Source organism: Tursiops truncatus, chromosome 1 (genome assembly GCF_011762595.2).
Source record: "Tursiops truncatus isolate mTurTru1 chromosome 1, mTurTru1.mat.Y, whole genome shotgun sequence".
Lineage (NCBI taxonomy): Eukaryota > Metazoa > Chordata > Mammalia > Artiodactyla > Delphinidae > Tursiops > Tursiops truncatus.
In genome coordinates this window covers 129,046,433-129,060,937 of record NC_047034.1, presented here as the reverse complement: position 1 = coordinate 129,060,937, position 14,505 = coordinate 129,046,433, and the positions used below count along the sequence as shown (strand labels likewise).

Sequence of the window (14,505 nt, the reverse complement as noted above, 5' to 3'; positions counted from 1 at the left end):
TGGTTTCTTTCACAGGTCCCCCTTAACTGTGAATTGGTTTCTGCTCACTCTTTTCTAAACACTTACTTACTCTTTTGGAGTTTGTTTTCCCTAATGGCATCATCTATCAACCTTTGTGTTGATTTGACCTACATTTCTTATTTCCAGTCCCAATTTCTCAGTCACACTCCTGAAGGTCATCACCTACAACCCATGTTTAAAATTAAACTCATATTTTACTTCGGTTTCTCTAGACGCTTTCTATTAATAGCAAAGCTAAGTGGTCTTCTGGGTTTTAGGAGAATATTTGACCCTCAAATTCCTTCACTTTTCACACCCTATCAGGCAACTGGTTCAGTCAATTCTTTAGCATTCTCGTAGATTCATCTCCTCCCCTTCCTGATCTTTGCTCCCACCCGAGTTTTAGCTCTCAGAATCTCTTGCCTGCGTTACTGAATTTATTTCCTAACTGGTCCCCCTACATTTAATCTCTCACATAATCCTCTCTGCATGCTAATGCCAGAGAAAACTCTTACTCAATCACTGATTTCATAGTTTACTTGCCTTATTTGAGAACTTCTGATTACTGTCTATCACCTAATAAATCAAGGTTACTGAATCGAGTCTAATCCATTCTCTGCCTAAATTTGAAGAGCCAGCATTGCCTAGTTTCACCTATTTTTATCAAATTCCAATTCCCCCAAAACTGGAACTCTCTACTCTAGTCAATTATCTTGTTACTCTCACCTCTTCCCCCAACATCCTCTGTACGTAGGCATGCACACACCATGCTCCTTGCCATCTAAGCTATTGCTAATACTGATTCCCTGGCCTAAAATGCCTCCTTCCTTTGTCCCAGGTCCATATCCAGGTGACACTTTCCCTAATGGCTCCAAAACAAAGTTACAGCTCCCTCCTCCAAATTTTTTTTGCTTATTGCCACTGCCAAAGAAGTATCTGTCATTGTAGTCTCCAAATGTCTATGTTAAATGATGTAACAGTTTATTATGTTAATATATAAAGCTATTCTATTTACTAGTTCAGATATATATCTTATTTTCCCAACAGAATAATAATAAGCAGTGAGGTTCAGTTTAAAATTATGTCTTCTACTTTTTCATATTCATAATGCCAACAATAATACTCAATAAATTCCTGTTATTGGTTGAAACTATAAACACATGTATTTTTTTATGCTGTACACATCCCTTCATATTTTATCTGAATAATAGTAAATAGTTACTGTTCTCTTATTTTAAGAGGCTATTTCCTTTATAGAATTGAAAGTGCAGATACTCCCAAATGTTTGAGGCATTCTGTTTTGTATATTCAAACTATACTAAAGTTATACCTTTTAGAGTAATATTTTTAATTATTCTAGGGGAATAAAAGAAAGCCCCTGAAGGCTAACAGCTTGAAATTGAACAGGACACCATTGGGAAGGGAGAGGGTCATGGGTCATCGTCAAACAGACAAAAAACAATGGAGACGATTGTGCCTGAAGATGGTGTATTTTTTTTTCATGAGACAGTATGTTGACAGTTTCCTTCCTCTTGGGTCATTGTTGTCTGCTAAGTGATCTGTGACAGCAAATTGATCACAAGCTTTTTCATGCAGGAGATATAATGCAACCTTTCATTTTGTTACCTCCGTTGCCAAATGCTGAAACATTTCATTGGCAAATTAATGTTAGTTTAGTATATCATTTAGTAGTATAAAGCACGCATGTAGCTCTGGAAGCAATAATAGTAGTGATTAATTTATCTTTACCAAGTTTCAGATTTCTACTTAAGTGTGATTACAAAAGCAATAACACACTTGAAAAATGTTAGTCTTAAAATTAGGTGTCCGTAATTATCATTTAAATAAATGAATGCATTAACAAATTTAGATATTGCCCCCATTAATTTCAAAATTGAGTCAGATATTAAGGTACCTATGATTTACCTATAAAAATTAATGCTAATAACCTATTATAACTGAAAATTTGCTTCTTCCTCCAAAGAGCTAGGAATTTAAAATTAAAACAGACATAAAGTCTTTTATATTTGATGTTTAAGCATCTGTTTAAGTCAGTTAATAGATGATTTCACATGTCTGAAAAATATCTGAAAGTAATGTTTTGTTTGTGGAGTGTTGAGAATCTCTGCATTCAAGAAGATTGTAAGAAAAAAATTGGAAATGCAGTTATTTAAGAGTAAGAGACTGTTTCATAGGTCCCGTTTAATACTTTGTAACAGTCTTCGCTCTCCCATTAGGATTTGGTAATATTAGCACTGGGAAGGAAATGTGCTGGCAGTAATATTAGAAAAGAGTTGTTTATTTTCCCTCATTGAAAGTGGCCAGATTCTGTGTAAAGATTAAACTAATCTCAATTCTGGTGTTTCATTTCTCCTCATAATAAAAAGAAAATAAAGGTGATTTTACTAAAATTTGGCATAGAAATTTAAGAAAGTTGTTTATCGTAGAAAGAGAAAATGTACAGCTATGATGTTTTATTTAAAGTTCTTTTCAATGTTAGTCACGAAAGGCACAGTTATCTTAAACCTATATTTTTCTTTTTATAATATACACGTGGATGCACATTTACACTTATTATAGAAAACTGGTTTGGATGGACCTTTTTTTGTGATTTGCATGTATTCGTGGAAAATTATGTTAGATTCATTTGTTAGAAATAACTATGTGAGAATTTGCAGATCAGCCTAATGTCTTGTGACAAGGTAGCTGAAAGAGTCCGCTCTGATAAAAATAATTTTAAAAAGCAAACTTTCATGCTACTCACTGTCTGATCTTATTTTGTATTTTCAGATCAATTAAATCAGTCTCATTTTATGATTACTACAAGACATGGTCTAGAATAGCCACATCAAAAGCCACAGAATATTACAGAACTCCATGTAAGGTGATCTAACCTTGTCTTATTTTTGCGGGGAGGGGGGTTGGTATATTAATCTCAACATCCTCAGCTTGTCTTGCTTTCAAAGACTAATTGACACATATTTGGAATCTGAGGGTGATAAACTTCTTTGTTGGCTCTATATACTAATCATTCAACAACTGTTCATTTAGTCCCTCTTTTGTAAAGAGTCCTGGACTGAAGTCTGATTAAAAGCCCAAAGGAAAGATAGGCAATTGGATGAATAAAAGACAAAGTTCTCGGTCTTTTGAGCTTTACTTTACGCCCTTTACCCCAGAAGGAAACCTTCATAGCAGGAGGAAACTTTCTGGTGCTAAACACAATTATCCCCAAAGCCAGAGATATTATTAAGTAGAAAGACAGCAAGAAAACCTGGGGATGCTCAATTATATCAGTCGAAGGAAAAATCATCTGTTACCATCATACATTAAGAACTAGAAAGATGGAATAGGAGAGCTGGACAACTTTTTGGTCCCATTTAATCTAATCTTTAGAGTACTGTTTCATTATTTGTATCAAAGTATGTTAGCCAGTCTGCACACGTTTACTGAAATACGACTTTGCTTCAGCTATCCTGCAAAATGGTACATTCTGAAGTTATCAGTGACTTCCGAATTCCCAGATTCAGTGATTACATTTTTTTAGTCTTTATCTTATTTGAAATCCTATTGGCTATGCTCTCCTTGAGTTAGAAGACACCATGTATCCATGGTTTTCCTCTTACCTTCCTAAGCACTCCTCTGCCTCTTTCCTTAGCAATAACTTCTTCATTCAGTATTCTCTGCCCAGCTCTCTTTAAGAGACCTCATCCATCACTATGATTTTCATTAGCCCACATGCCAGTAATTCCTAAAGCCTCATCTCTAGCCAGGCTCTCTTCTGAATTCTGAATGCATATTTACAATTGTGTAATAAGGCACCTCATACCCAAGATGTCCCAAAGTGAATTCATTATGTTGCTCCAAAACCTATTCTCCCTCCTTCATTACCTCTCTTGGTTAGTGGTAGATCACCGTTCTTGCATTTACTTGCCAAGCCAGAATCATAGACACTTCCTAGTCCTCTTTATCTCCCTTATTAAGCCTTATTGATTTTATCTCCTGCAACATTACAAATGTTTCCCCTCTACTCCACCTCCATGACCACAGCCTTAATTTGTGGTCTCATTGTGTTTCATCTCATCATTGTGATAGTCTACTAATTGGTTTTAAGAGAACAAAATATCACCCAGAAAAAAAAAATCATATCTAGTTTTAAGACACAAATTAGAGCAAAAAGGAGTACTAAGCTTAATAAATATAAAAATGTGAGGTCAATAATTTCTAAGAAATTACTTGTTCTTTCAGGATGTTGGTTATTAGTTATTTTGTGATTATACATTATCTTCCTCACTGACTCGTAGATTAGTGATTAAGAAAAATAACTCGTTCAAGGTGCTTTAAGGAGTAGCCTTTAACAACACTATCAGTGTAAAAGAGTTTTCTTGATTTTGATACCAGATTACATGAATGTTTACTTCATTTAAAAGATTTTGATGAGTGCTTCTTAGTCAATTCAGCAAACGCATCTTGAGTACTTGCTATGTAAGAGGCTCTGAGGAGCTCAGATGGGTTCCAGGAGGTGATAACCCTTAACAGATGTGGTGTCAAGAGGCAGTTGGCATGCTCCAGGGAATGATTCAGCGTCCAACTCCTTCAACCAAAAAACAAACAGATTGTTATAGGTTGGTGCTTTATGGAATAACGTGTAAATATATGAAGGCTCTTGGAAACTCCAAACTGCTAGGAAAAAAACAGAAGCACATGCCCAAACAAAGAAATTCCAAAATGATTGTCTTATAATAAAGAATCATTTTAAAATGGAAGTAATAATGAAGTATCACTGGCTACAGTTTCTTCTTCAAAAGAGTTTGACACCAAAATATTTAAGTTGGTTCTTGTTTCTACATCTGTCACTAACCTAGTATGTAATTCATTTCTCTTTATGAAGGCAATAGCTGGTAATGGTTACCTCTAGCCCAGAAGAATTTCAGAGACTTTGATTCTAGCCCTTGGTGCAAGATTTCACAATCACTCTGCCTCTCTTTCCTACAGAGATTTGTCGTAAGAATGTTTCAAAAGCTTTCCTTCAATAATAACCAGCACTTAATTAAAAAAAAATTAAATGTAAACCTTACATGTGCTGCTGGCCAATTTTGTCTTTGGATAGTTCAACTGGATGAGATCCAATACTATCTTTTTTAATGGCTTAATTTCCTGGCAATAAGAAAGATGAAGCTGTTAGATTATAGAATGCTTCTTTAACTACTCAAAAATAAAGGGGGAACTTCTAATAACTTCATTTTCTACAGTTATATTTTTATCACTGGAAAGATTATTAAACTCTTGTGCATATTTTTAAAAGCTTTTTATTTTACGAATAGTGATGAGTAAGGTTATATTATGATTTTTTTTTTTCGGTACGCGGGCCTTTCACTGTTGTGGCCTCTCCCGTTGCGGGATGCGCAGGCTCAGCGGCCAGGGCTCACGGGCCTAGTCGCTCCGCGGCATGTGGGATCTTCCCGGACCGGGGCACGAACCCGTGTCCCCTGCATCGGCAGGCGGACTCTCAACCACTGCGCCACCAGGGAAGCCCTATGTTATGCTTTTGAGTATTAACTCTGTTGCATATCTTTGTGCCACAAATCTATACATAGTCATGTATGCCATAATACTAGTAAGTTTATTCTTGTATAACACAGTTTACAGAGTATACTCCGTATTGTTTTTCTTATGTATTTTTAATTGAGGTATAGTTGATGTACAATCTTATGTAAGTTTCAGGCATACAACTTAGTGATTCACAATTCTTAAAGGTTACGGTCCGCTTATAGTTATTATAAAATATTGGCTATATTCCCTGTGTTGTACAATATATCCTTGTAGCTTATTTATTTTATTTATTTTATGCATAGTAGTTTGTACCTCTTAATCTGTATTTTTTTAATCATCCCAATCTTATTGTCCTTTCATTCACTTACCAACCAATATTTATTGAACACCTAGTATATGTCATGCAGAGTTGTATATCAACCCAATGAGCTTGGCATTGTTATTACTCTGTTTTACACATGAGAAAACCAAGACCAAAGGAAGCTAAGTAATTTACCCTAAGGTCACACATGGAATATCATATATTGGTAAGAGTGTAAATTCTGGATACATATTGCCAGGGTTTAATCCTGGCTCTGCAATTTACTAGCTGTGTGACCTTGGATAAGTTTCTTAACCTCTCTATGTCCCAGTTCTCTCATCTGTAAAATGAGAATAATCACAGAACGTACATCATAACGTTGAAGCGCTATAATGGTGCCTAGTGCATAGTGAGTGCTCAGTAAGTGTGGCTAATATTTATTAGTACAAGTGGGCTGTGGCCCAAAGACTTGAACCAAGTCCTCTGACTCCATATTTGTTCTTTCCTCTATATTATATTGCCTCCATAATATGATATAAAATTGTAATTTCTGTATAACTTGAGATTTAAATTCAAACTCTGAAGTATGTGCAGTACGTTTTCAGTAATTACAATGATTTGCTCATAATCATAGACAATCATATGGGAAAATGTACTGATGATCCACTGTTCTCTGTCCATCACTACAGAATGGCAAATTAAAAGTTTGGCAGAGAACAAACCAATACATCTGGCTGTGGGGCAACAGCACCTTAATGACAGAATATGATCCCCATAAGGAAATGTTTATGTTATACGAAAAGAATTCCTTCAGACCAGTGTACCCTGTAATAGTGAGCGGAGGCTTCCTGATGTTTCTTTGCTGTCATCAGGACAGACCAACCAGCCTGAAGCATCATGGGAATGCTTGCTTTCACCTTAGGATACTTTCATTCCTTGAGTCTTTGAGCCAGCAGTGAGGGCAAGTGTCTCCAGAAATGCATTTAGATGCAAGAAGCAGTATCATCGGCTTCTAATGCAGTGGTCTCAGTCTTGACTGCTCCTTAGAACCACCAGAGGAGCTCGTGCACATTCCCCGTGTAAAGGGTGCACCCCTAGACCAATTACGGTAGGATCTTTGGGAGCAGGACCAGGGGGTAGTAGTTTTTACGGCTGCCCAGGTGGTTACAGTGTGCAAGCCAATGGAAAAGCCCTAGTGGGAAGAACCTGATATCAGAAATTAGAGACTCCTAGCCTTATACTAGTTTTGCAGACACAGTTAAGTGAATTTAGGTTAGTCATTTAACCTAATTTAAGTTAGTCTTTGTACCTCATTTTTCATTTCTATTCATTGACAAAAATATTCAATTCTATTTTAAGTTCCTCTATGGTTAGCATAAGATAGTATATGTGAAAATAAAACATGCCAAGGTAAGTTAGTGCTTATATATTTCTTTGGACATGACAGTCCCAGAGTGGAAGAAAATTTTTCAGATCAACCTATACAGATGTTGGACAATAGGTGTGTCATAGAAAAAGCAGAGTAGAAGCAATGTCCAGTAATCCTCAGAAGGAAAGGAAGGAAGAAATATACTATGGAGGCAGTAGAGGATGCTTTTCTACACAGATTACAAAACTGCCACAAGGGCAAGGTATGATAGTGATCGGGGGGATTTTAACTTCAAGAAGTTCTGACAAAATTTCACTGGTCCTCATTTCTTCATTATTTCCCTCCCATCAACATCATCCACTGAGCATCTTCTATGTCTATCAATGGGCTTTGTTGAAGAAAAGAACGTAAGTATTATGATAAGCTTTTTGAGGCATTTACAGTCAGATGGTAGGAGACGAGTGAAAAAATTATGGGGATAAAATAGGAAGTGTTAAAAGTTTGTACAGATACTGTGGCATATTTCGTCTCTTGGATAATAGAGAAAGCGTTGGAGAAAATGAGTCAATAATATAAAAGAAATGAGAATACAGTAAGTCCCCTACATACAAACGAGTTCCGTTCCGAGAGCGTGTTCGTAAGTCCAGTTTGTTCATAAGTCCAACAAAGTTAGCCTAGGTACCCAACTAACACAATCAGCTACATACTGCTGCTTTTATGCTTGCCTCCAGATATTCTGGGCTTGAAATAAAGATACTGTATTACTGTACTCTACGCCAAAAGTACACAGGAAAGTACACAAAAGCACAACCACTTGTAGAGTATGCACGCATGTGACAGTGTACACCAGACACATGAACTAACTTACATGATTGGACATGCGAATGCATGTTTGCATCTTTGAAAGTTCCCAACTTGAAGGTTCGTATGTAGGGGACTTACTGTATTCAGGAAAGATAATCATGCCATTTGGGGTTTCATAATATATAAGGAAGAGACTGCCATACATATTCAAATAGAAAATGTAGGAACAGCAATTCCAAAAAATTAAGGAAAGACATGGATTATCCTTGAATAGAAACATCGAGTAAATTTCAGGAGTTCCCTAGTGGCCTAGTGGTTAGGATTTGGCTCTTTCACTGCTATGGCCTGGGTTCAATACCTGGTCAGGGAACTTAACATCAAATAAATTTTAAATTTTGTTTAGGTAGTAATGGATAGTACATGTGAGAACACATTACTCAACCTTTCTGTGTCTGTCTGTTCATCTGTGAAGTGGGTATTATAATGGTAAGCACTGCATATCTACTTTACAAGTACCCCCATATATAGTAAGAATTCTATTAATATTAATTATTATAATCATCTAAAGGAAATAATGAATCCTGCTAAGAACTCTGGGGAGTACAGATTTGCTTCCTTAAAGGAAGGAAGGAATATATTCCAAATAATAATAAAGAGTATTAATTAATTCTATAAGAATATGTATGTATGTGTGTTTGTGTGTGTTTGAAGAAGATAAAGAATAGATTGGAACATTGCTGGTGAATATCATGTAATATTAATAGAAGAAAAGGAGAATTATTCAGTTTAAATGTTTTCTCTATCAATGACAAATTTCATCAAGCTGGAAGGGGTTAATTTATCATTGTTAAGAAGTAAGCTCCAGGGCTTCCCTGGTGGCGCAGTGGTTGGGAGTCCACCTGCCGATGCAGGGGACACAGGTTCGTGCCCCGGTCTGGGAAGATCCCACATGCCACGGAGCGGCTGGGCCCGTGAGCCATGGCCTGCGCGTCCGGAGCCTGTGGCCTGCGTAACACACACACACAAAAAAAAAGAAGCTCTAGGTAGAGACAGGACTGGTGGGGAGCATCTGGTTGGTTAAATAGATCAGGACTATAAACCCAGGACAATTAGAAGGAGAAGAGAGAGCGAGAAAGAGAGAGAGAAAGCACACAAGTGAACAGGGGAGGGAGCGGGGAGAAAAGGAAGGATGTATATGTGCATGTGTGAATGATCTGAATTAATAGTATTTTGTGTAAAAACTACCAGTGCTTAAGCATAGTAGTTTTTCCGTAAATTGTATGTGAATTTGATTGAAGGCCTAAGGCTTATAATTAACCACAAACATATGAGCCGGTGGTATAATGTGATTTCCAGAAAATACTAATGCATATCTGAGCTAAATTGAGAGAAGTCCAGCACACAGATCGAGGGAGGTAGCAATCCCACCTGTATCTTGCTATTGATATGAAATCAAGATTCTCAGCCAGTTCGGGATGAAAACTTTAATAGGAATATCAACAAAGTTCACCACCAGGTTGAGGATGGTTAGGTCTCTAGCAAATCATGACTTAAGAAAAAGTTGAAGGAACTGAGGCTGCCCTGAGAGCTATCTTTAAATATTAGAGGGATCCTTTCCATAGGGGAGGGATAAATTTACTCAGAATTGCTGAGGAGGTCAGAAGGAGGAGCAGTGGAAACTCAGCCCTCAGATTAAGGAAGGACATTGTGACCTTGGTAACTGTCAATGAAACCGGCAGTCTCCCAATAACAAAGAGACAAGGGGGCTTCCCTGGTGGCGCAGTGGTTGAGAGTCCGCCTGCCGATGCAGGGGACACGGGTTCGTGCCCTGGTCCGGGAAGATCCCACATGCCACGGAGCGGCTGGGCCCGTGAGCCATGGCCGCTGAGCCTGTGCATCCGGAGCCTGTGCTCCGCAACGGGAGAGGCCACAACAGTGAGAGGCCCGTGTACCGCAAAAAAAAAAAAAAAAGAGAGACAAGGGATTCATTTAGCGGCTGAATGATCATCTGTTGCAGATTCTTGCTTTGTAGAAGATCAAGATCTGTAATGTCACTTTCAAACTCCCTGATTTTATTTTTTCCCTTGAAGTGCTGCATTAGAATTTTGTTAAACGATGGTATCAGTTTCTGTATGAGTTATTTTAAAACTATCCTCGTTTCTATAAATGATATATAAACAAATATCATGATAAGTTACAAAGTCACAATCTGTTTGTTTCAAACAATATCCAGTATCACAAAGTTTAAATTAAAAGAAGAAATTTGGAGAGTGTCTGAGGATCGTAATGTGACTTGAACGATAATAGTATGTGTTATTGCCACATACTAACTTAAGGAGAAATAAATTATTGTAAACTTTAAACTATTATTAAAGAATGTATGCATAGCTCCTTTTTAAAATATTCTAATTTCAGTGCTTGAAGATCCAGATTTCATTGGAGAGTATTACAAATGGAAGAAAAATGAGCTAAGACGACCTAAAGAATGGGGTTTAAAGTAAGTAATTTTAACTGTCTAGAATATTATCCTATGAACTTGAAATATCTATTATTCACTTTCTACTAACTGAACTATCAGAAGAAACCCATTGGATTTCTTTTAAACATAAGAACAAAAATAAGAGGTATCATTTTGTCCTTTCACATGAACCCAGGTGGGAAACAGCTTTGCTATCTCGCGGCTGCCAAAGGTGGGGATAGAACATGAGCCACAGTGAAGGAATACCACAATACCTTTCCTATTAATCTTCTTATTTCCATTCTTAACCTTATCAACATAGAACTTAGAAACAGGAAAAAAGAAAAACCAGCCTGTTTACATATCAGCAGTTAGTATTTCTTTCTTCTCCTGGTTCCAAACACCTTTTCCTCTTTTCACAGATGGATTTCTCACTCAGGAACCAAATATATTAAATCTAGTGAGGAAGTCTGTAATTAAATACAAAGGTAAATTATTACAATATCTTTTGGAATGATTGACTCTTGGACCACATTAAGGAAGGGACCTTAATCTCATCTTCAGTCTCTTGACTCCTAAAGGCAGTTTTTCTGCTTCATCCTGTTAGAGCACAGATTCCGTCTCAGCTCTGTGGTACTGGCTGTGTTGCAGTCGTCATTTATTCTGGAGGGCTTATTGCAAAGCATTCAGTGAATGTGCTACCACAAAGCTAGGGGAATTAAAGTTCCTATTTTTTGTATTTACGTCATTTTTATTAGCTCCTTGTTAGCATTGTGACCTCTTTTCTAGGTGAAAATAATAGGATTAATAAAAACAATGTGCTGTATTTTGAATTTGTGTAGAAATCAAGGCTCTTAAAATAGACTTTCCTATCCTTTAATATCATAGTTCAGATTGGGTTTTTTGGTTAGATATTCTTTTTTCAGTTGATTTCTGCAGCAACTTTCCTTCAAGCCAAAGGGGAGGAAAGCTTTTGCATTAGAAACTTTTCTGCTTTCAGAGTAAATTATAAGCAGTAGAAAAGTTTTTATGAAGCAGAAGTTGAAGTGTCAGCATGGTTTTTTCTTGAAGGCATGTTTCAAGTTTCATTTAAAGAAACCTACTTAGAATATAAGGTTAATTTTGCTGTGACATGACTTCCTTTTTGATTTCCTTTAACAGAACTGCTTTGTTTTATTTGTTTGATTATTGATTCATTATGTAAGGCCAGCATCCCACAGAACCCCAAAATGTAGAAAAAGTAGGACCATGTCATTTTCAACTTATCCACCCACTTCTCCATATGGCTGAAATAATTGTGAACTGTTTGAATGCTAGAACATTTTCCTAAATACATTATTTTGAAGTTATAGGTCAAATTATCATGTGCATGGTGACCCTGTCAGACTAAAACTCTCACACCTTATGCCATCTGGTGGTTGATGAGAATATATTTAGATCAGATGATAACAAAACATTAATTTAAACATTATTTAAATAAAGTGTCTAAAAGATATTACATTTATCTACATAATTTTATTACAGCATAAATATTTGAGCATGCAAAAATATAAAGTATGGTGGAATCAACTTCTTTTTAAATAATTATTAAAAGTCTCATGTTCATCAAATACATGAGGTATAGCAAAGTGGTCAATTCAGAGTTTCAAGTAGGAAATGTTTGGGAATCTATGCAAGTGAGTAATTGGTCTATGTGTACATGCAATATAATACCTTTTGCATCTCTCTGTTTTTAATATTTGAAAACAGAGAAAACTTTCCTCGCGCTGAAATGTCCCCTTTAAAAAAAACCCAGAAAATGCAAATTGAGAGCATTTCATCTGCAGAGCCTTCAGGAAAAAGAGAGACATATCCCTCCTGCCTCACACCCCTCCTCCTACTGTCCTCCCATCCCCTCATCAATCAAGACCCGATTCTTAAGCTACCCTAAATTCCTTTTTTTCCCCCCCACTATTGTTTGGGAACATAAGATCTTCTCACCACGTTGTGCTTTCTGTCAGGGATATCTTTCCCAGCAGAGTCTCAAGTTAGGATTCAGTCTGAGTTAAAAGGTGGAACATGGGGCGCTTAAATGCAGGGACACAGGAGCAAGACTCTTTGCATCTGAATCCTGGCTCTGCCAATTACCAACTCTGTGACCTCGGGCATGTTATCTGACTGCTTTGTCCCTCAGTTTCCTTATCTGTTAAATGGCAGTAATAACTCTACCCACCTCCCAAGGAGATTGTGACAATTAAATACACTATTTTATACATAAATACACTACACTACACATAAATTGCTTCAAACAGTATCTGGTACATAGGAAGTACTCGAGGTTCGCTATTATTCATGCTTTTCCTACTGTGGCCCTAGTTCAGTTCTCACAAGGAAAATCTATCTTTGGAGGCAGCATGGGAAAGGGCATGGGCTGTAGTGTCAGATAGATCTTGGAGAGATTCTTACCCTCTCTGAGCTTGTCTCCTTATCTGTTCAAAGGAGATATTACCTACCTTGCAAACTTGTTTTGTATTGGATCTCTTGAATGAGATCATATAGATATATATATATATATATAAACCACATAGTGTTGGCGCATGGACATTCAATAAATATTAGTTCCCAAGGAGAGGGGGTGACAAAAGCCCATGTCCCCCAGTGTTTTCAGAGAATAAAAATAGAAATGTAAACAATTGTGACATTTTCTCAGTCTAGAAAACAGCACCTATCATAACCACATTTATTTTAGCCCCATTATGCCCTTGGTTCTTTTCCCTTCTCTGTCCTGTCATCTTTTCAGCCTGGCAGAGTGCTCCACAAGGAGGGCAGGAAGATCCAGCTCCACTGTGTTTTGTGGAATGGTCCATGATTCAGGCTCCCATGTCCCCCCATCCTCTCCTTCTGTAGCAGTCTGTTCCTGTCTCTTTCAGCGTCTGTGGTGGGGAGATTCATCTGTTCATGCAGAGCGACCAGGGCAAGACTGTTCTTCTAGCTTTGTATTCTCTGCACTTAGCCTGGTACCTGGCACTCAATTAGTGTTTCTTGAGTGATGCATACTTACCCTGTTTCCCCACTTAATAGGAGGATTAGATGTGAAGACAGTTACTTTTAGGAACAGTAAAATGAAGGTGCCCATTCTAATGTAGAGATTATGGTTATACTTTGGGTATAGTCATAGAACAGTGATTGAAAACTGGAAATATAAATGACTGTCATGAATATTTTATGCAAATTCTTAAGTTTTACACATGTTTTTAGTTAGTATTAATAGGAACTCATTGGCATTATAAGCAACTCATAAATATTCATGAACTGATCATTTGGTTTGGCATTCATTTCTAAGGCCTTTTTTTTCTTTCCTATTGCCTTGCCAGTCTTTTGGCTATTCATGCAAATACTTTATTTCTACCAAGACATGGGAAAGAATATGAATCTAGAATCTAATCAATAGTTCATATTTATTTTCTCAGGAGAAAGTGAAAGATACAAAGTCAGAAAGCAGTGGAGGCTATTCTTTTGACTATCCTTACTTAAGCACATATAACACTACTTTTACATCATACTCTATACCCAGTGATTGGTAATATGGTCGTGGAAAGAACCATGCCGGTCGTCTAAGCTTTGTCAGGCAGCAAGTTATCTAAATAAAAGTTATCAATTCTGGAGAAGTTTTACATTCTATGTAGCTTCAGGAAAGAATATTGCCCTTGTCCCTACTTTGAAGTATCTATACAAAGGAAACCAGAACTAATATGGCGAAGCACCTACTGTGTGCCAGGCATTCCCCCTTCATTTCCTAACGTAATACTGGCCACACTGTGGAGTGGACAGTTATACTTCTAAGTGTAAGCACACGCCTCTAAGTGTAACCCACAAGACTATCTATCAGCCTCCTTCAAAGACACAACAAATCAACCTACACTCAAAGTCAGACCACTTCCCTTATTATACAGACATAGCTTCAAGAGAAGGTTCCTGGCTTCCCTTTTCAACTGGATTGTCACCCCTAGGTCTCTGTACAGAAATTGTGGAAAACTAGAGGTA

General features: G+C 37.1%; 1 protein-coding gene across 4 annotated transcripts in view; it reads left to right on the top strand.

Annotated features, from left to right (window-relative positions):
• The window catches only part of UBE2U (ubiquitin conjugating enzyme E2 U), a 68,797-nt gene that overhangs the window by 29,723 nt on the left and 24,569 nt on the right, over nt 1-14,505 (top strand). For 2 of the 4 annotated variants that reach the window (XM_019919309.2, XM_073788704.1), the window contains 2 exons: nt 2,791-2,879; nt 10,440-10,521. In XM_019919309.2, coding sequence (XP_019774868.1) covers nt 2,791-2,879; nt 10,440-10,521 — 171 coding nt within the window. Of the gene's footprint in view, nt 1-2,790; nt 2,885-10,439; nt 10,526-14,505 lie in introns of those variants that run through there. The other 2 variants (XM_073788677.1, XM_019919310.2) reach the window with 2 other exon arrangements.